Source organism: Marmota marmota, unplaced genomic scaffold (assembly GCF_001458135.2).
Source record: "Marmota marmota marmota unplaced genomic scaffold, marMar, whole genome shotgun sequence".
NCBI classification, from domain to species: domain Eukaryota; kingdom Metazoa; phylum Chordata; class Mammalia; order Rodentia; family Sciuridae; genus Marmota; species Marmota marmota.
Genome location: NW_026000142.1, coordinates 11,296,863 through 11,320,542, shown reverse-complemented (window position 1 = coordinate 11,320,542; position 23,680 = coordinate 11,296,863). Strand labels below are relative to the sequence as shown.

The following is a 23,680-nucleotide window of genomic DNA, read 5'->3' as shown; positions in this document are numbered from 1 at the left end:
AATCCAAATGAAATTTGGCAGTGCAGGTAATAAAATGGTTCCTTCTACAAATGAAACTTTAGGTCATTGAAAGTAATGAAAATAACTGTAGCCAATGAAGTTAATGAGTACAGAACTAAACCAACTAATGGAGAAGTTATTTTGAACCTGCAGTTGGGCTGATTCCATGTAATATATATGGATTTCTCTTTTCTTTTTATCTACCTCCTTCTGGACTCCTGTAAATGCTTTATTCTTCTTTGATGGACTTAATGAATGAATGATGCTATCAATTGGTAATTAAGCAATATGTCAAATAGTTAAAACAGAAAAGGGAGAGGAAAGACAAGGAGTAATGATTGGGAAAGGACAGAAAAAAAGAGTTTAGAAGAAAAATTCAGAAAGTTAAGAGTTGAAAAGGAGAAAGGAGGAGGGAAACAAGGAATGGCCAGCATGTTCTGGTCAGTGGCATGGCTTATAGGCAGACGAAGTTCATGGTTGCAGCAATTTGAGTTAATTTGCAATGTTGGAATAGGGAGACACAGAAATGATTTTTCTTAGTAGTTGATAAAACTCCCAACAATCTGTAAACTAGGATCTGAGAATTCAGAGGCTCATTCATTGCCCTAGAAAGAGGGGAAATAAAGAATTGTGCTGCTCAACTAAACATTGAATAACACAACCATTTTTTTTTTTTGTAGTGTGTTGTCAGATAAGCAGATCATTGTCATCCTTTGCAGCATAATGTGTGCAGAGCGGCTTCAATGAGCTGAGCATTAATAAATTCGGTGCTATGGAATTTTAAAGGTCTCAGACCTTACATTGTTTATTGTTGAAGTACCAAAATGGTCGGTATAAATTTTAGTTCTTCAGAAAAGAGAAAATACATTCAATTGTCTTTATTGGGACCTAGAATAAATCATTTCAAAAGTATCTTTGACAAGTCACATTCCATAAAGAGATAGGGTGTTTTATGAAAAGCCAACAGGAGATGCTAAGGTACCTTTTATCTAGTGACTTCTTTGCTTGTATCTCCAGCCAGATGTTTTCCTTGAGCATCATTACTCGGGCCCCAAATTCCCTGTTGTATCTTACCACTTGCCTCAAGTTTAACACAGTCTAAAGCAAGCATCATTTTCCTTTCATTCTGGCATTCCTACAAATTAGATTTTTCATTCTTGTTGATGTCCCCACAGATCTTCCAATTGACTTCTCTGCTCCCTGACTTTCAATCCTACTGTGACCTGATCTCTTAAATTCTATTTTTGCTGTGTTTCTATTTATCCATCCACTCACCTAGGAAAACAGTGACAATAACCTCTCATACTACAGAAGATATGCCAACATCACAAACAGCCACTTTGGGATCATTTCTTTCAGTTCCTCCCAAGGACAGATCTTCATCACCGGCCTATCTCCTCCAAGAGACTATGAAAAATCGAGAACAAAGATCTGTCCATTCACTTTCAGTTCCCCAATAGCACAATGTAACACATGGCCTTGTTAAGGGATGTTTGTGGCATGAATAAATGGTCTTCCCTTGTTAGAAAAGGTAATCTGTACTAGAGAAGGTTAATTCCCATAATAGACAACTCTAATCTTAGTGACTTAAACCAATATATGCACATTTCTTGCTTACATCATGGTATGGTAAGAGATGTGTGGAGGGCAGATGCTTCTTTATCTCTTGGCACCACCATCTTGTAGAGATTTTTGAGTTGTAATGGCATAGAAGGGAACTATATTACTCTGCCCATGCTCTATTGGCAAAAACCGAATCACGAAGCCTCTCACAGCTTTAGGGAATGCTGGAAAATATAGTTCCACTAGGAATAAGTTTGATGATCATTTGGCCAGTGGCAGGCAGACTATCCTCCTAAATGTCTGTTGTTTTCAATTATAGTATTCATTTTGGAGGGTACCTTTTTGATTTTACCTCCTTTATTCCAGCTGTGTATCCTGATGCCTGCAAACAAACAAAACTCATTTGGGAGATTTTGAGCCATTGTTCTTACCTTACACAACTCTACCCTTAGGGTAGAAACTGGCTTGTCAAGTGTGAAAGAGTTGGAACCATTTGGTTTTCTTTCTGGAGAATTTTGTAATCCAAACCAATAGGCTAGTCAGCTTCTTGGTATAATGGGATTTATAACATATGCTAGGCAATTGCTCTACTACTGTGCCCCAGCCTCAGCCCCCAATTTATTCTTAAAACATTCTTTTTTCTCAAATTGTGTTTGATTATTTGGGAATGTTGCAGAAATGCCAGGTGTATTTTCTGTCTCATTCTTCTCATTCTCATTCTTTAATGACCACCTGAGGGTTTTTGTTGTTGTTGTTATTGTTGTTCTTTTTTTGTTTTTGTTTTTGCTTATCTCTTACTTAGGTAATGTAACTACATACAGTTGTAGGGTAGCTGTTAATAGTCCAAAAAAACTTTCCCTTAGGAAATGGTTTTTAACTCATGTACTCATGTGCTAAAGTCACATTTTTAATTGCTTGCTAATAAACATGGAGCACCCATGTTTTACTAGGCAGAGAAATATGTCTACAGAGAAAGAACAATGGAGCCAATGTTCAGAGAAGAACCTGGATAAGAGCAAGATGGAGGGACAGCTGATGGCTCTTCCTTCCAGGGCTGAATACTTTCCTATCCACACCGCTCCCCACCCCTCATACCCTTAAAATAAATAACTTTTTTTTTTTGTTATTTAGCAATCCTAACCAAGAAGACCCCGAATTAGGTGAGGATCTAATTCCATAAAGAATTTGAAGCTGACAAAAACAAAGTTGTCTGGAAATGTAGCAGATATTTAGTCACAGTTGCTATGCTAGCAGAGGGACAGATTCTGCTCACAGCTCCCTGAAAATCAAAATAAAAAAGGAGATACAGCAGTCATCTTTTATCCAGAAAACTTAGCTTTCTGTGGTTACAGTTACTTGTGATCAACAAGGGCCTGAAAATACTAAGTGAAAAATTCTAGAAATAGCTTTAAATTGCATGCCAATCTAAGATGTGTGATAAAATTTTATGCAGTATCATCTAGGACATGAATCATCCCTTTGTCCAGTATATCCACACTGTATACACCACCATCCCATTAGTTACTTAGTCTTAGTTATCATATCGACAGTCATTGTATCACAATGCTTATGCTCAAGTGACCCTTATTTTACTTAATAATGTCCCCAAGGACAAGAGAAGTCTGCTTTTTGTTACTGTGACCAAAATGCTTGACAAGAACAACTTATAGGAGGAATATTTTTTAACTCACAATTTCAAAGTTTTAATACATGGTCAGTGGATTTCATTGCTCTATGTCTGAGGTAAGGCAAAACACCATGGCAGAAGGTTGTGGCAGAGGAAAGCTGCTCACTTCATGGTGGCCAGGAAGCAGAGAAGGAGAGCAGGAAAAGCCAGGGACAAATACCCTTTGACCCACTTACTCCAGCCATGCCCAACCTGCCTACCTTTGCCACTCAGTAATCCATTCATATTGTTAACCCATCAAGTGGATTAATCCATTGACTAGGTTATGGCTTTTATAATCTAATTATTTCACTTCCTGCATTAACACAGGAGCTTTAGGGGGACACCTCATACCCAAAACATTATAAATAGAGATGATGGCAATATGGATCTGCTAAGAGAAGTAAAAAAGTGCTCTCTCTAGTGAAAGGGCGAAGGTTCACAATTTAGTAAGGAATGAAAAGAATCCTACGTTGAAGTTGCTAAGATCTATGATAAGAACAAAACTATTTGTGACATTGTGTAGAAAGAAAAATAAATTCATGCTAGTTTTGCTGTCATACCTCAAACTGCAAAAGTTATGACCACAAAGTGTAAATGCTTAGTTAGGATAGAAAGGGCAGTGAATTTCTTTCTGTATGTATAGGAAAAACACAGTATATGCAGGATTTGTTACTATCCATAGTTTCAGGAATCCAGGGGGCAGGGCCTTAGAATGTATCCCCTGCAGATAAGGGGGAGAGGGGGGCTACTTTGCAGTTATTTTTCTTACTCTCAATTTCATATAGAAGAATATATGTGTCTTTCTTTGGGGAGTGAAGCTGTGTGATTTCTTAGGCAGTGGGGTAAAAATTATTCTTGTGGAAGAGTTCCTTACCTTCCTGAGGTCCAATTTGATTATCACAAAGAAACTAATTCTCACCTGGAAACGTAAAGAGTAATATGGGAACCTTAGAGGAAACGTTTTTAAATCAACAATAGTAATGTATATTTACAAGGTACAATGTGATGTTTTTATATACATGGTACAAAGATTTGATCAAGTTAATTAACATATTCCTCCTTTTATCTACTTATCATTTTTGTGTTGAAATTTTTAAAATCTACTCTTTTAGTAATTTTTGAAATACATAATATTTTATTATTAATTGTGATCACTAAATCTTATTCTCCCCGTCTGCTAAAACTTAGAAATGTGATATGTACATGTGACAAAATTTGAACTTCATTACATGTACCAAGAAGTCCTTATGGTTTAATATTTTTATGTCCTTCTGAAGGACCTCAAGGCCCCAGGCCCAACATTAGGAAAACTAACCCCCTGCTCCCTATAAAAGATCTGTGCCCTAGAGCCCGGTGTGCCAGTTCACCGAAGCTCCGGCTGAGGTTTCGCTGAGCACCCGCAGGCGCCTGTGTATCAATAAATCGCCTCTTGCTTTTGCAGCCAGTGTCTCGTGTGCTTTTCCTTGGACAGGGAGTCGGAGGGTCTTTCACTTCTTTGGTTATTTGTTCACCCTCTACCCTTGAGTCTCCCCCGCCTCCCATTTGGACAACATTTCAGTTGATTTGTTAAATTCTTTACACCCCATCTGTTCTCTCTAGCAGTTCAGTTAAAATACCCATGAGAGCAAGGATCTTGTTTTGTTCTCTACTTTGTTCCCAGTTCTCTAACCATTCCCAACACACAGCAGATACTCAATAAATATTGATGGTTTGACTGTGAGAATAATGAATACATAAATTAAGGAATGTGGAGAAATGGAGACGGCTACATGCAAGAGAATAAAAATTGGGCAGGATTGAGGTTTGCAGAACTTGTATAGAGGGCAGCTAGAGGTATGAAGGAAACAGAAAAGGGAATTGTAGTAAGTATGTTTGAGGGCAATATAATTGGTTTCATGTATTGCCATTTCTTTGTCAATGGAAGTAATTGATTTTTTAAAAAATATTGCTAGGTCTACAGAGCTATGTTTTTTTCTTCTGCTCCAAGTCTTAGAAACTTGAACAAATGAGCTTCATCTCAACTAGAAATCTCTTACCTGTATTTTAGGCTCATTTAGGTGTTACTTAACTCATTTCCTTATTCACCATTTTGATAGTGTATATCATGTGGTATGTCCTTATTGGGTGCTAGGGAAATAAACAATACAATTATAGTCCTTCACTAAGTAGGGTCATGATATTGGAAAGATAGTAGTATAGGTCAAGACCTTTATGAACATAGGATGGGTCCTAAACCTGGGATAGGAGAGGGCCATGGATTAACTTTTCAAAGTTACCTACCTTTGCAAAGTCATAGAAGTATGAAAGACACTACTAGCTTCAAGAAACTAAATATTTAGGTATGGCTAGATGACAATGTGTGTGTGAAAGAGATATGAAAAGAGTCTGTATCACTCAGATGTTTTAAATAGGATTATAGAATTGCCACCTTTGTCCGATACTCTGGTAGAAGAATAGAGTAGATCAGAACAACATTTCTCAAAGTGTAGATTCAGACCTTCAGTGTCATCATCTCCTGGGAATTTATTAGGACGCAAATCCTCAGGCCATTTCCAACACTTACTGAGTCAGAAACAGAGGTGGGGTCCAGTAATCTGTATTTAAGTTCTCCAGACCTGGGTGTAGTGGTTCCAGCCTGTAATCCCAGCAATTTGCGAAGCTAAGGTAGGAGGATTGCAAATTCAAGGCCATCCTCAGCAACTTAACAAGACCCTATCTAAAAAAAAAAAAAAAAGGACTGGGGATGTAGATTAGTGATGAAGTGCCCCTGGGTTCAATCCCCGCACCAAGAAAAGAAAAGGAAAAAAAAAAAACAACAAAAGAACAACAACAACAACAACAACAACAAAAAGACAATGCTCTCCAGGCGATGCTAATGCATATTAAAATTTGCGCACCATTGAATTAGAACAAGGGTGAGACTACAGAGTGGAAGACCTGAAAGGAATTTACAATATACCTGGTGAGAAAAGATAAGGTTATGAAAAAAAGTTGGGGCCATGGTATAGGAAAGGCACAGATAGATTCAAATGAGTATTTCAAGCGGCTAGATTAATCAGCGTGGAATAAATTATCACTTGTGTGGGGGGTGATATTTGGTAGGGAAAGTAACAGTGATCTGCAGCTTAAAAATGGGAATGAGGTAGTGGGAGGAATCGCCCAAGAGAAATGCAGTAACCAGCCACCCAAGTCATCACATTGTCTCTTGCTCTTGAAACCAAAGTTTCGAGATGAAACTTGATTCTCTGCTTCTGCTGGCAGGTGAGATTGGAGTTTCCCCCAGCTTCAGCTGGTAGGAGGGGTTTGAATAAGATTGCAGGTCTCAGCTGCCCAGAAGTTTTGCAGGTGTTAATGGTGAGCCATGTCCTCCAGTGCTGCAGAGACTCAAGCAGCTCACCATCGATTTCTTCTTCCCTGTTCCTGACTTAAATTTGAAGAATGACATACATATACCAGGATGAGTGAGTTGTGAGAGTAGGATTTACTGAAGAAACAGAAAGAGAACTCTTGCAGTCCAAGAGGGGATGGGATAGCACATTTTATTCCTTTGAGTGTGTTAGTCTAGGGGTTTATATAACACTTGGAGTCACTGCTATTGGTCCAAAATTATGCTAATTAGGGTTTGGAAAGGTACTAAGTTCTTGGACAACTCTTGAGTCCCAACTCAAGACTCAGGTCTGCCCCACTTTCATTTTCTCCCAGCAGGTCAGAAAACAGGAGGTTGAGGTTGGTGGATCCTCTGTGCTTGCAGGTTCTGGGCTGCAGTGCTATGTGGAGCAGGCTCTTGCAGCAGGCATCTCTAAAGTGCCCAGGCCTGGCTACTGAAGGGTAATAGGTCAGCACACCTTGGCACGCAATGCCTCACAACCTGTGTGCCTGCATGGTGGGCTCCACATGGTTTAAGGCCATGCTTGCCCCTGCACTCCAACCTACCCGGGTCCACTCTGCTGCTCCCACTCTCCACTGCAGCTTCTCAGCAGGGACCAGTAGGCTGGCTGCACAGCTTGGCAGCCCAGCAGCCATGCCACTCTGACTCTACATCAATGCTGGCTATTATGTAAGTAGATTCCTGCCAAAGAAAGCTGTCCATAAATGATCTCCCTGTCTCATTGCACAAGCCAATGGAAACCCTAAGCTTCAGAATCACACACACACATGCATAACTTCTAGGTACAGGCTCTGCCTCTAAACAGTTATTCACCATTGCTGTGTCTGTCATTCATTTGCCAATTCAGCAGTCATTTCTCCCTTTCCTATACCAGAAAATAATCCCTTCCCAGGCGGCCAGCTCTCAGGGTAGGAATGATGATTAGCTAAGTTATTCATGGCTACTGTTTCCTTTTGCCTTTGATGGGGATGAGCATGTAACTTAGCTCTAACAATGAAATGGAAGTGTAGGTGAGTCTGCTGGTTCTCCCCAGAAGAGTTTTCCTTCTCCAGAGAGTAAACATGCATTTGCCTTTATTCTCCTCTATTACTTTGATGCTGTCATGTGAAGGAGTGAAGGAGTGGCGCTTGGATGTCAGACAAACGTTATAACTGAAGGCCACACAAAAAGAACAGCAGAGCAGAGGGATTCCAATGAACTTGCCAAACTTGGGCTAGCCTGCCTTTTGTCTTTAAGACATTCTTAGTTTTTAGTTACTTATTGCCAAAGGCATTCCTGACTATTCACCTTTCTCTAGGAGACTAAAAGGACTAGCCTCAGCACACCTCCCAGCCTTGGTTAAATGCTGCTTTTAGAATGTCCTCATCTGATCCATCTCTTCACACACTAACTTAACCTCTGTATCCTCTGAAATCCAACTTCTGTGAACTGCAAACTCCCTTGTATTCAAAACCTCTTCATCTCCTTGCAGCAACTGACACTTGGTAATCCCCAAAGTCTCTGTTTTTTTTGTTTTTGTAGATTTTCAAGTAGAGGCTGGTTGTTTTTCTCTATGTAGGCATTTCACAGCACCTGTGGGGGTTGGTGTCTTTCTCTGTTTTCATTTCCTCTAGTTTTTGTTGTTGTTGCTTCTAACAATTGCAGCTTTTTGAAACAGAGTACATGGCCTCAGATATACCCACCCATTTCTAACCTTAGTTCCCATCTTCTATCAAATTCCAGGACACTCCTTCACATTCTTTGATGTCAGACACCACCCCCACCTTAATTCTTGTTTTTTCTATTGTTATTCTTGACCTCAACATATTTGATGATGTCCATCCAACAACACTCATGTCTATTATTTCTTAAACTGCTCAAATCTAACACTCTGTCCTCCATCCTACTCAGCTGTAATTGTGGGGAAGAGGAGAATCAATGGAACTTGAACAGAAGACATCTGTATAGACCCAGCCCTCCTTTGAACTATACCACGATGCCCTTACAGTCAATAATTATGGAGAAATCAACTTCCACATCTCTGCATTCAATAATGGCTGACTCTGGTAATGATAACGGGTACAAGTTGCTTTTGTTATTGTCTGAAGGTCAAGATATTCTGGGGAGAACTATCATGGAAGAAAAATCAATAGCAGCCTTTAAAAATGTCAGTGTAAAATGCCATTCAAAACAAGTATAAAAGGTTAATGCCATTTTGTTTTTGAGTGTTTCAAAATATATTATCAGATGAATAGAAGCTACAATGACATGTTCCCCATAAAAAGACAAAATAATTAGCCAAAGCTACTTAAGCATCTGGTGAAAATGTGAAAGAAATTCTGTTAAGCCAGAATGTTTTTCATGTTGTGTGCTCAAAACACCCATGTACCCCAGGTGCAGTGGCTTCTTATCATGTATGTGAGCATTCAGTAAAATCACCAGGGTTGGCATTGAGCCCTTAGGTAACTGGAGGTCAGTAAGGGACAGAGTGTCTGGTAAGAAACTGGGTAAAGTGTTTTTATTTGGAGATAATGATGGAGTCATAAGTATTCTAAGGAATTAAATGAATACGCAGAAGACAAGTTCAGATATGCCAGGGCATCCTGAGACAAAGGATTCACACTGATCTTGGATGGTGGTGTCTTTTTGGTAACCATGGTGAAGTCAGATGAGTTTAAACACTAAGTGTAGGAAATTGCTTAAGAATGAGTCAATAATGAATCTCCCCTCTTTGGTAAAATTGGGCTGAAATCCTTCAAAGTCAGACTTGGAAATATATGCTTGAAAACTTCAGTCACGTAAGTTTCAGCTAGAGTTGATTAAAGAAAAAACAATCCTCAGTCCCTTATTTCTAGAGGAAAAAAGATAAAGGTAACATAAAACATATAAAAGCCTATAAATCCAATAAGTCTCAAGAGCAACTGGGATTTCATAATAGCATTGAGTAACAAAATACATTGATTTCTCATAACTATATCCAAAAATTTTTTTTCTGCTTAAAGATTAATAGGTGTAGATTTCATGAGGGAGTTCCTGATTAACTGTTTAATGTGAGCCGATTCTACTAAGGATAATAAACGTATTACCTCAGTATACTTCAGCAACTGATGATGCATCAAAATCCTGCTTTGCTGGGGCTTGGGATGTGGCTCAAGTGGTAGCGCGCTCGCCTGCCATGCGTGCGGCCTGGGTTCGATCCTCAGCACCACATACAAAGATGTTATGTCCGCCAATAACTAAAAAATAAATATTAAAAGTTCTCTCTCTCTCTCCTCTCTCTTAAAAAAAAAAATCTTGCTTTGAACTTTGTGGATCTCAGGAGAGAATTATTTCCTTTCTCTTTCCCCATCCAACCCCTTTTCTCACTGCTGTTCAGGGGACAGAAAAAACAGAAGTCATCTTGTATCTTGTAATATTCAAGATGGGTACTCCACAGAAGGAAAAGGACATCTCTTCTCTGTGGTGGCAACAATGGTTCTGCACTCTGGCATTTTCTCCCTCCCAATGTGAGGATCTCTATTGCTAACTGCACAGATATTGTTAAATGCTTATTAAGCATAAAAATTGAAAATAGAATTTACATGGGGTTATGATGAAACTTCTATCATTTGATCCATGGGAAATGATTAGAATAAAATCTTACATTATCCGCTTTTAGAGAAATAAAATGCACAAATCCAGATAATCTTCCATGATGATCAGTTTATTGGTTCCAGAAATAGCCTAATACACATGCAATCATTCTTTTGGGTAGTGAACAATGGATCTGGTCAAATTCCTTGGGCTTCTATATCCCTAAAGCAGCCTGATTCTGTCTCAGTCTCAGGCATGGGGCCAGGCTGGCCAAGAGTCATGCCATTAATATGAAGGATTTCTCCTTCAGTTTATTCTCACTTAGCCACTTTTGGGAAAGGTAAGCTGTTGAACTTCATGCATGAACTTGTGGAAAAAAATATATGTATATATATAATACTATTTAAGATAAAGGCAAAAGGTAAACATCAAGTGATATTTATACACAATTATGGGTATTTGTAATATTAGCTTTTTAAAACTGCATGCAGAATTAGATTACTTCTTTTTGTAGGGTAACACATATTCAAGTTGCAAGATACCTTTTCCATGGTTGGGGATAGTATAGTGCAGAGAGAATGCTTGTCTATTTGTATGTACACAGGTGTATGTGCGTGCACAAGATATAAAGAGAAGCACTAACAAACATGAGCAGCAAAATATGAAAGCAAATTATTCTGGGTATATGCCAGAGAAAAGTACACTCCCACTAAGAGAAATACTTCAGACTGAAGAAAAGAAAGCAAGCTCTCACAATCTTACATGATTAGGAAGAGAATATTATTTCCCATTTACTTCATTTCTCACAATAGGTTGCCATAAAAGGATTTCTTAAGAAACTGAGAAGTTGCAACTCGAGCATCAGAGTAATATTGTCTGAATTTCACGGAAAAGTTTCCCCAAATTCAGTTAAAATATTTTTTCTAAAAGAAAAAAAAAAACTCTTGCATGACCTGAAAATAACTGAAATGTTCTGATTTAAAGTTTCATAAAATTTAACCCTTCTCTATAATGTAGTTTAGTTTCTCTTCTGTCAGAACCTTTTTATCTGAATAGTTTTTCTACTTGGAGACACTGCCCTCTGCTGTATCAGGCACTTAACTGCAGAAGGATTTTTACTCAAAAGGATGGGGGTGGGGGCAATTACTCAAGTGCTTTATTTTGAATATACATATAATTCATTACATTTAATTTTCATGGTGAATAACTACGTATGGAAGTATACAAGGAAAAATAAACATTAGACATACCTAAGGATGAAAGTATACAGGCAAAGACATTATATCTATGAATAGGTTTAGAAGTATCATAAGACAGTGTCCATTGGATAAGACTGAAAGCCATGCAAAACATTTATTCAAACCATGACAGGCAAGTGCAATCATTACAAGATATAGTTTTCTGTGTACAAAAACGACATGTTCTTTGGATTGAAGACAACATAAATGGTGTGGCTTTTATGCCCAAGACAAAAATCTATAAAAGTTAAAAAGTGTGGATATTGTTGTACCACATGTGATAATAAAAAGGCCACAGATGGAGATCTTCAGTTCAGTTTACAAAGAAAATATTGAGAGGTAGGGTAAATAAAATACAGGGAAATGCAATAAAGAAAATGCTATCCCTGCCGGAACAAGGAAAGAGCAAATGCACAGGCATTCAAATATCAGCTCCACGTATTGCACTGCATTTCTATTTTCTCTGTTAAAAGGAATTAACTGTGCATCAAATACACAGCCTTGACATTAGGGAAAATTTAATTTCCTTTTTATTTCACAGATGAAGGAAAGAAGGAGTAGAGAACTATGAATGCTCATCTTTCCATTCAAGACACTAACTTTTAAGGGTTTTTAATATACTGCATTTGGCACCAAGGGTATAGGGATTTGAAGGTTAATTATACCCAAGCGTTAGAAAGCTGAAGTTATTTACCATTTTAAAAATCAAATGCTTAAAGCAGGCTTTTAAAATTGAGGGAAAAAAAAGTTGATAAGGAAAAAACAATGCAGAAAGATGCTGAACAAAATCTTCTGGTTCTCTTTATAGTTTTGTTTCCCCTTTTAATATTATTTTTTTCCAAATTGCATTTTACAGTAGAAATGCAGATCACTTTGGATAGATATGGCTCAATATTGCTTGGTTCTCTCCTCCTAAGACATTAATTTCTTGCACTCTATCGAACAGAAAACCATCCCTTCTACGGGCATGAACTTCTGCCCAATGAGGCTCTTGCTGCAGCAGGAGCACAGAAAGCACTCTGTGGTTGCATGCCAGCTGAAGTTGTTGTAGGTCACGCGTTGCACTTCTGGATCGATGGCATTGTGGCATCCTTGACACACCTGTTCAGGAATAATACAAGAGAAGAGAGGAGAGTGAGAGATCAAACTGACAGTAACATTTTCATATTAGGACACACTAACACGTTTCTTCAGATGGTAAATTAAAACTGAGAATGACTACTTCAGAAATATACAACTCAGATTGAGTGACCTTCTAGTTAGCCTTTTAAACCAATAACCCTTAATGGGGATCTAAATGCTGAGCACTGTGAGGGATATAAGATGAAGGCCAAATGCATGACTGATGCTTCAAAGATGTCCCTATGGTGTTGAAGGTGGAAAGTCTTGACAAGTTCTAAAACAGTACATTTTGGCATATTCTATTAGACTGCACATTAGTAATTATAAAGAAGTTTATGAGATGATTTTTCCTTGTGCATTAAAGCTTTGAGGTGGTAATTTTACCAATCTTACTGATCACACAGAAGATTATTAACACCACTAATTTCTAGATAATGGTAAATTAAAATCATGTTCAAAGTAATTAAGGACTCAATTAAAAATACTGGCAGTGTTTGAGAATAATGAGTTTGCACTAAAAAATATAACTTGTAGTTAACTGGTTTCTGTTCTGTCATAAGATCAGTCATAATATGTGCAAATCTAATACTATATTAACTATATTAGAGTAACTATATTGTATTAATACTTATATCCCCTATATTATTCAATATTATGTTATACTCAAATATATAAGATGTACACATACACATACATGCATCAAACACATTATTTTCTTAATTGAACATGTATGTGAAAAAAAAAAAAAAACTAATCCACTGATATCTTTAAAGCACTAAACAGTCCATGTGGTTTGTTTACCTCTTTTCAATGAATGTGGAAATACAAAATCTTTGTTTCAAATATTTTACAAGAAGCCAATAAGACTTTCCAGTATGACAGTGACTAATCCTGGTCTCTTAAGGAACTACTGAGTGATGAGGGGTAGGAATGAGCGAATTGAGGAGGGTCATTTAGTGTGAACCTCCTTAGTTGAAAAGACTTTAAAATGTGGCTGCTGCTTAATGGATACACTGGTTTAGGCAGGGAAAGGAGACCTATTACACATTCACTGAAGACGTGCAATATATTTTCCAGATTTTTCAGGTTTACATTGCTTCTAATTCCAGAGATTAGAGTTCTGTAATCTACAAATTATATCAACTCAGTCTTCCCTGGAAAACAAGGGAGATCCTTTCTTTGGATGATGGATACACTATTCCTGAATACTACAGATCAACACTATAATTACAAGCACACCCCTAATTTGTAGCTCCACCATGTGAATAAGTGCTTTTGTGTATATTTAATTTTATAGGCTTATAATTCATTCAGAATGTGGTCTTACAGTTTCTTTATTTCATATTAATCATTCAATATTTTTAAACTTGTTCATACAAGTTTATTTCATACAATGTTTTAATTGCTTGCTACTTTTTCCTCAGTTGAGTAGTACTATTTGTGGACCTATTTATGATGAAGTAAAACACACATTTTCATTTTGCAGAAAAAAGATATAATCACTATTTAATTGCATATGGAATCAAGGAAATTATTTAGGTTAGAAAACAAATAAATACAGAAATGGTGTAAAGAATTTAGGGTTTGTGATTTTATAAATTTAGTTTTACTAACTTTATTTGATCACCATTCACACCAAAGTCTTAAGTATAATTCCAGATAAAATTTGTAGAACCCTACTTCTTCAAAACACTCAAATTCGCTAGACACCAAGGGCCTGGGTGCTGTATAAGCTTTCAGAGAAATGATGCACCCCACCACTTTCCTTCTGGCATTGAATTGGCTGTATATTTTTTCTTTTTTCTTTTTTTTATTGGTTGTTCAAAACATTACAAAGCTCTTGAAATATCATATTTCATACATTAGATTCAAGTGGGTTATGAACTCCCATTTTTACCCCAAATACAGATTGCAGAATCACATCAGTTACACATCCACATTTTTTACATAATGCTATACTAGTAACTGTTGTATTCTGCTACCTTTCCTATCCTCTACTATCCCCCCTCCCCTCCCCTCCCATCTTCTCTCTCTACCCCATCTACTGTAATTCATTTCTCTCCTTGTTTTTTTCCAATTCCCCTCACAACCTCTTATATCTAATTTTGTATAACAATGAGGGTCTCCTTCCATTTCCATGCAATTTCCCTTTTCTCTCCCTTTCCCTCCCACCTCATAAATTGGCTGTATTTTTAACCCTCTCATATTGTAGGGTTTTTATCTCCTTCAATCCCCCTTCTCTGGTTTTATGTCTGTATTTGCAGTGCAAATATCAGGAAAATTGAGAAAGTAAAACCTTTTAAAAGAAATGATGCCTGTTATAAAATTAAATAATTTGAAAGTACTTCTGTTTTTAAAAAATTATATCTGTAGTGTTTTCCTTCCATTGGTTAGACACAATGTAATGGACAGGAGCTTGAAACAGCTGCCTAAAGAACTTTGCTCTGTTGAAACATTTATTCAGCTCTTATTTATTGAGCACCCACTATATTGTTCTTGTATTTGGAACAGAGCAGAAGAAGCTCTCAGAGAGTTTATGTTCTAGTCTTGAGAACAATGTTACACATCCTACCAAAAAAAAACACAACATATTATGATCTCTCCCACAGAGAAACAGTTGCAAGAATATTTGTAGATGTTTTAGCTAAGTAATATATTAAACTCCATAGTGATTTAACCTCTTGTTGCCAGGTAAAAGGAAGGTCCATGGTGATCCCAAAGTAAATGAGAAACAAGAAAAGAAGTCAGTTACTCAAACAGTTCCCAAGTGTTGACACTGATAATGTGTAAATAAAAGAGCAAATTCTTGAGCTACTTACAGTCTAGTAGAGGAGACAGGGGAGCAATATTAACAACCACATATACCCTCCCCTCTAGAGGAACATGGAATCTTGCTAGAGAGAAAGGGGTGGTTGCTGGGAGCAGGTAGTCAGAAACTTTTCAGAAGTTTTTACTTCTGAAAAAAAGTAAATCCTCAACTGATTCTGGAGAAATGTGTAGGCGCAGTCAGGTAAAACAAGGAGCAGGAGGATGTGCCAGACGAACTAGTAAGAGTGAGCAAAAGACAAAGAACAATGTATAAACTAAAGAAAGCAGATAATAATGTGGAAAGATGCAATCTAGGTTGTTATTGCTAGTAAAAAGTGACAGGATAGTCAGGAAAAGGCCAGATCTATTATACAAAATCTTAGTGATGACATTTGCATTTTAGGAAGATTGTTTCCCATAATTATGGAAGATGGCTTTGGAGCAAGATGAATAACAGAAGTTGGGGGCATATTTGAGAACACTATGATAATCAAAGTGACAAAAAACTAACGTCTAAAATGGAATAGCTGTACCCGCAATGAGCTAAGATACACACTGCTGAGGCAGAGTCCAGAGAAAATGAATGACTATCTGGGGCAGTGGGTTAAAATTGGCTGAAAATTGGCAGTGACATCAAAACTGCTATCTTTTTTTGAAAAAAAAAAAAAAAATAGCACCATACTCTTAAGAACTATATAAAGATGTAATTTTGTTCCTTAGCCAGGAGTCTCCCATGCTTGATGGCTTACAGGAATATTTATTACATTCTCCTACATATAAACAAGTACAAGTCTATCCTTCTGGTACTCCTGGCCTAAATGCCCTACCATATATGGTCAAATTTTTACCTGTTATCTACGTTACCAATCTCTTGGCCATTACACAATAGAAGTTCTGTGGAAGCAGAGTAGATGCAAGAAAAATTATACTCCCACACTAACTGAATGTTTGGCCCACAGAAATCTAAATATGCAGGTCAAATTTTGCTATACTGAATCAATTCAATGAGGGTTAAAAACAAAAAGAAAACCAAACAAACAAAACAGGTACTGTACAACTTCCAGGTAGCAAAAACAAAAGTCCTAGTGGGTGGCCCAATAACACACGAGAAATCACACAAGTTTGGAGGCTAAAGTTATGAACAGTTGCCAGAAACATTATTTAAATGTAATCTAACCTGAACCTATGAGAATAAATCAATCTTATTCCATTAAGGATTTTATTTTTTCCATGATGGTTTTATTATCAAGCAGCACTTATAATCTACACTGTAAACACACAGGTAGAACGAACTATTTTGAGATGGTCTGTAGTCAGTGCATGTACTGTTTTTGAACTGCTTGGATTTTAACACCCTGTAATGGGAACCACATGGTTTCTATGTAAGAGAAGTGCTATCTGCCTGCCATTTGTGAAAAGTTTCAAGAGAGGCATCACTCAGGTTCTAAAGCAGGCTGAGGCAACCATATCCCTAAAAGGCTTCTCACCACAGCATGATTCTTCACATAGCAGGGCTTGCATACAGGCTTGTCATTGACCATTACATATATTTCCCCCGCTAGGATGTTGTCACAGTCAAAGCAGCAGAAGTGTTTCAGATGCCAGTTTTGGTTTTCGGCCTGGGTGTACTCATTGCTGAATATAAGCTGGGAAGAAGATTAAAAAATAAGATAAATCAAGCATTTTTCTTTGTGCTACAGATAACAAACAAAGCTAGGTTCTTTAAACAATAAGGCATTTAGATTTACAAGCAGATCAAATATTTTCTTGGGGCTTAAAGTTTGAAAATGATAACTTGAATTTGTGTTTACATAGTTCAAATCAATATTTTGTTTCTGAACAGTCTTTCATCAGTAAACACAATTAAGACAGACACCTAGAATGCATAAAGTCAAAAGTTTCTTTCATTAAACTTCTTTGAAGGTATGAAGCAATCAATATTTGGTTAATTTCTGCTGTCTTCTAGTAAAACAGCCATATAGGGGAAAGGAAGGAGCCTGCATGCAGGTTGCCCCATGAAACAAACCTCATCACAGCCAGCACATCGTGGTTTCTCGCTGTCACAGTAATGTCTGCCACAGTACAGCTTCCCATTCTTCCAGAAATAAATCATGTCAACCAGGAGTTCAGAGCAGGTACTGCAGACAAAACAAGCTGGGTGCCACAGTTTATCATAGCCAGCCCTTTCAGCATAGATGGCTGGGTCACCTTCCTTCATACTCAGTTTGCAGCAAAAGCAGGACTAAAAGGAAAGCATCAAAAACAATCTGGTCATCAATAGACATAGTTTCCTCATCAGTGCCAGCAAGAAAACAGAACAATAATTTCAAGAGAAATAATTTCTACTGAATTTATTAATTTGTCCCTTCAGATAAGGTATTAATATTTCTGTAAAATGGAATCTCTTAATTTAGGCTATTCAAAGCTCTGTCTTTTGTTTCCTGAATTGAAGTCACTTATGGCAAAAATCTAATAGTAATTTCCATCTCAATTTTACATGAATTCTCTCAAAAATGATTACATTAAGAGCTTATTAGTATTTTTTTTCAGAACTGAAGCTTATTAGTTGTTGTATTAACAGGATCTATGAAAAAGATGTTCCATTAAGTTTAGTTCTAAGGCTTTACTCATTTATGTCATAATTGTCTTCTACTTTTGAGTCATTAGACAAAGACTTCCTCTCTGGAAGCAACTTAAAATAAAAATACTGGCTGACATTGCCACATAAATTTAATAACGAGTTTTAGGCATGTTTTCACAGCAAAACTGAATTAATCTAAGCATGTATTATTCTTACTTATGAGAAGAGATAAGCAAATAACAATTTCACAGTTCTGTTTCAGCATGTTGTTTTCAAGCAGGATGCCAATGCCAACTACTGTGGGTACATAATATTCATGATATCCTTAACAACAGATAATCAGAAAACTTGGCTTTAGACACAAACAGAATGACTCTCTAAAATAAGTCTAACTCAAATTTTCATTTACCATTTACCTCTTCTTTTTGGAAAAAGAGGAAAGGCCCACCAAAAAAAGTTCTAAGAAAGGGAAAAGACCTATAAAATATACTAATCGGACCATCAATGTGACCATTTTACTTACGTATTGTTTTTGTTTGTGCTCTGCAGATTCATTCTCCATGGTGCCCACTGTTATTGGGGTATTTCTGTCCCCACCAGGAATGTACATTTTGTCAGGTCCTTGAGTGTCCATCTCATAGGGAAGTTTGACATCTCCTACTCCCAGAGCCTCGTTCTTGTATTTCTTCACAAACTGTTCCATCTCTTTCACCTCTTTGGGAGATAACTCATGGCACTTGGAAGGGTCCTGGTCATGTGCAGGGAGCTGCTTTGCCAGCTGCTTTTTCCGGTACTGTGCCCCCTCTGAGCCTGCCACTGGCTGCTTATCCTTAGGCAGCATCTGCATGTACTGTCTGGCCTGAATGACAGGGACCAATGTTAACAGGGATAAGACTTGGTGACTAGGCAGTATAATCTTCTATAATACATATCAGAAATAAGTTAATTAAGAAACAGTGGGTTTTATATATGGGTAGCAGTTCATCCTCATACTACAAGTATCTTGAGATACTAACACATTAAAAATGGTATGGTAAATAAATGATTTAGTTGGGTAATAAATATATTTTCTCCATGAAATTAATTTTTTCAGTTTGTAAAAAAGATTTGGATTACTATTGTTTACTTGTGCTAAATATAATTGGGAAAAAACCACAAACTTTAGAAAAACTTGATCAGAATGGTTTAATGGTCAGCAACATTTTTATCATATAAAATGTGATTTTATCATGAGATCTACTTTAATGATATAAGTAACCTTTCTAAAAGACTTCCAAATGCTTCACCTAGTTGTCATTAATTGTGGAAGGAGCCTGACACAAATTCACAATTTTTGGCCTTACATAGTGAAGAAATAAAATGTTGAACATTTTTTGTTCAGTTCTAATGATGTAAGTAATTCCATTCTTTAGACATCCTTTATCATCTTGTGAGAAATCCTCTTAAGTTACTTGAGTAGAGAAGTTACTAGATACAAAACATGTGATTTCATTAATTATTTAGGATTGTTAGACCACTCTTTAAAGTGGTAAATATATTTAGGTAGTCAAAGAAATTGCACAAGGGATTTAGTCTTACTTTCAAAAAGATTCTAATAGGGGCCAGAAGTGAAAGTAATAGAAGCTACAGAGAATTAATAGATATGGGGGTAGGTGAGGTGAATTAGGTCAGTAAAGAAATTGTTCTAAATAAAAAGCCCAAGAACTTGGATAAAGGGACTCCTCATGCCCCTATTATTTACCAATGCTTGATTCTGGACAGGAGGAGCCCACTCATAGGTAACAGTATTGATGGAGACATTCTTCTTGGCAGCAACTGGATTGGTCAATATCATAACATTGCGTTTATACATGGGAATTCCATCTGATTTTAGCTTTGCAATCAGGGTGGTGTACTTGGTGTCTTCAAAAAGTTTTCCCACTTTTCGGTCCTCTTCATTGCTCAAGAGGACATCATGCTCTTCTTGGCCACACTTGCAATTACGGCATATTTTTCTATAATTTAAGAAACAAGTAGGAAGTGTTTAACTACAACAAGTCAATAATAATCAAGTATCCACATACATTTATAGTTCACAAAATACTTTTAAATACATGCAATATAATGGAATGTAAAGGCAAGTCCCTTTTTTTTTTTGCAGGGGAGAGATGTGTATCCATAAATTTAAGCAAGAAGGAAACATGAAAAACCTATGATAGCTTTATAAACTTCAATAAGTGAGATTATGGCTAAAAAGTGCATGCTCAAGGAGGCAGGTCTGAGGGTAAACCCATCAGTGTACCCTTACCAAAATAAATAAATAAATAAACCAAACCAAAACTACCCAACAAAATATTTCATATAATATTGTATGTTAATATTTCAAAGTTGTTGTTTTTAAGTGAGAGGAAGGGAGATTGATAACTTTGTTTAGCAAAGACTATAATCCTACATTCAGGTTTATAGGGTTTCTCATTTCTTTTCCTGTCCAATTTCCAATTTCTTTTCCTTTCCATTCCTTTCCTATCCTTTTTCCTTCCATATTTCTTTTTTCTTCTTCCTTTAAATTCCATAAGGGATACTAGTACACAGTGAAAATAATGGGTCCAGTTTCTGCCCTCTAGAACTTGCTGGTGGGGAGACAGAAAATAAAAATCTCTTATACAAATACGCACACTCCTATAAGTGATATCTTTCCTATTTGTGAGAGGAAAGATAAATAAATGTTATCTTGAGAGAGTAATTTTGATTTGAGGTTGGTTAGAAATGGCCTCCTTAAGAAAGTGACATTTAGATATCAAGGATGTGTAAAAACATAGGTGTGAACTATGGATGTTGTGTTTATTTGGGAAGGTGAAAAATGAGAAAGAAAAGCCCTCACCCCCAACATTCTGGTAGAAAAGAGGAATATCTTCAGTGGTCCTCAATTAGAAAAAAAAACAAACCAAAAACAACAACAATGAACAAACAAAAAAATGACCCTTAAGTCCCATAACCAGAGAAGACTGGTACAACTATAATGAATAAACTGGTAAGTAACAAGATTATAGAGAGGTAGGCAGGCATGAGATCATGGAGGGACTTGTAGGACACATCAAGGAATTTGCCCTTCGTTATAAGAGCAATTAGGGGACACTGAAGGGTTTTAGGTGATACAATAACAACAGATCTATAATTTTAAATAATGCAAAGCCTGGCGCATGGAAAATGGTCGGGCTAGAACACATCTGGAAGAATGGAGACCAGTTAACATGTTAATTGTGGATGCAGTTTGGAAATGCATGGTTCTTAGTAATAATGATACTGCAACTATTTTACGAATGGAATTTACAGTCAGATGGGCTAATGCTTTGGTCGCAGTAAGATGGGTTTTAACTTGAAGTAGGGTATTTGACAGCGGAAATGAAAAGAAACATATTTTAGATCTTCTTATATTTAACTCTTTAAACTCTGCATCTTGATTTGGATGTGGTGATAGTTTCTGAAAAAATAAGCACAGATTTTTGAGATAAGTTGGTAGAAGGAATATTTAGTTTATGAGCATAATAAAAAGAGGAAAAGATTTGTGGTAAGGGATGGGAAGGTTCAGGGGAAAGTCTTCAAAACTAAATTATTTATAAGTCTGAAATGCCTATGAGATGGTGAAGATATCAAGTAGATAATAGAAAATGTAAATCCAGGTGTCTAAAACAACCCTGGTAGAAAATGAAAATTTGGGCAGCAGAGAAAAATACATATGCATCTTAGTTTAACAGATCACCTGTATCCAATAGAGAAAGTACAGAAGGAAAAGTTATTCACAGGTATATTGACCGACTATAAACAAATGCAATGCATTAGCACTAAAAGTGTTTAACCCACTGTGTTGCAGACAAGATGCCTATACAAATCTTAAATTGAGCGAATATACCACTTGCAGTAACTTTGAAAATAAATACTATGTTTTAAAAGATCTTTTGAGAAAGTAATAGGTGAATGATTAGAGCACTTGAAAATCATCTTTAAATTCACTGTGAAAATGGTATTAACTTTATTGGAAAAGTTACTTTTACTAAATGTTCAACTGAACAAATATTACATACATAACTGATATGTAATATAAGAAATAAATTCATGAAAGCATTTTCAAGAACAAGGTTCTCATTTTATCTTCAGGAATGCACTATATTTCAAATTATCACTACTCCAAGATAAAAACACTGGGACAATATATACTTCACAGTAATTTGCGTGCATTGCACTATTGCCTGATTTATGTTATATTTTGGAAAAAGTGCTCAAGAAGGCCCAACAAGGATCCTTCACCTGCGAGTAAGTGAAGTTCTACATATACTTGAAGTGGTAGAGAATCCTAACCACACTGTTTTTTCTAACACTCTATTTACTGGTTATGACTTGTTGGTATACATTCAAAATATTGGATTCCGTACTACAGGCATCATGAGGTTTAAAAATAGATTCAAGTACCCTCTAATGGAAAAAACAAGTAAGAAGGTCATAAGATTACAGATTTGGATACAAATTAAATTCTCATTGTAAAATGGTTAAATAATAGTCATTGTTGGGATGAACTTCGTGTAATCACTTGGCACAGTTCAACAATGGGAAAAAACACACTCACAGTAGAGTCAATATGTCTCAAGTAAAGGTGGTGGGTAGCTGTATAACAACTTTAATGGTAGTATGGATCAACATGACTGGTTGGTTTCCAAATATTTTACTTCTAATAGAGGTAAAAAATGGTATTGGTCTCTGTTTACTCAAGTAATTAATGTGTGTATTGCAAATGCACAGATTATTTATAAATTTGTGAACAAAGAGAAGAAAGATCTCATGAATTTGTTGGATTTCAAAAGAGACATCTGCTTAGCATCCCTAAAACAATGCAATTCAAGAAATCATCAGGAGGAAGAAAGTGTAACACTCCTGAATCTGCTGCTGTCCAAGATGATTTCAGATTAGACAAGAGAAACCATATTATTTTCAAATGTTAAAACAACAATGTCAAAATAAGCAATGTTGTGAAAAAACAACAATGTATTGTCAAAAATGTAATGTAACCCTGTTTGAAGGGTTTTGTTTGTATCAAAAATAATTCTTGAATAGGGCAAGAAAATCACTTCTTTGTATACTGTGCAACATGTGAAAGGATATCATATTACACGATGTCCTATTCTAGGATGGCTAATATATGTAAAAGAACTACATTGTTCTAGTTTCCTAATTATTCTTGATGATCATAAAAAATAGATAAGCCTCAAATTATGGTTTCGAACCTATTTTAATACATCTGTGTCAAGTTTGTTAAAATCTTAACAGAACCAAATATTTGGGACATAATGGGTTAACAGGTTTTCTGGATTTGAAATTCATATAAGTCATGGGATTTCTCTACATCAGAAACAGGAAAAATGAACAACTAAAAACTTAAATAAATCTTTTTGCCAAATAAGAAATTATCAAATAATCAGATTTTTTTTATTTTCTTAGAACAAAAGGAGCTTCTTAGAACTCTTTTCAGTACAAAAACTGAAAATATTAGATCTGACTTGCAAATAGAGGAGAAGGGGGAAAGAAGGGGAGAAACAGAAGGAGAAGGAGAGATGGTGAGGTCGATGGGTAGATATGAACAGATGTGGGAGCATGGAGAGCCAAACTATTGTCCTTGTGCACACAATAATAGCCAGGAATCTTTACTTGGTAATAATTTGTTGAAGAATTATCATACTTAGTATAGCTATAAAACAGTCTTATATTTGGTTATCTCATACTCCCATCTA

The 23,680-nt window shown here is 36.4% G+C and overlaps 1 protein-coding gene across 1 annotated transcript in view; it reads right to left on the bottom strand.

Moving 5' to 3' along the window:
* Window positions 1-10,286: 10,286 nt before the first annotated feature.
* Window positions 10,287-23,680, bottom strand: part of Tes (testin LIM domain protein) — a 40,624-nt gene continuing 27,230 nt past the window's right edge. Inside the window, exons 3-7 of the mRNA XM_015488268.2 lie at window positions 19,663-19,915; window positions 18,445-18,780; window positions 17,367-17,582; window positions 16,828-16,986; window positions 10,287-12,511 (exon numbers count right to left, since the gene is read on the bottom strand). Coding sequence (XP_015343754.1) covers window positions 12,323-12,511; window positions 16,828-16,986; window positions 17,367-17,582; window positions 18,445-18,780; window positions 19,663-19,915 — 1,153 coding nt within the window. The 3' untranslated portion in view covers window positions 10,287-12,322. The remainder of the gene's footprint in view (window positions 12,512-16,827; window positions 16,987-17,366; window positions 17,583-18,444; window positions 18,781-19,662; window positions 19,916-23,680) is intronic.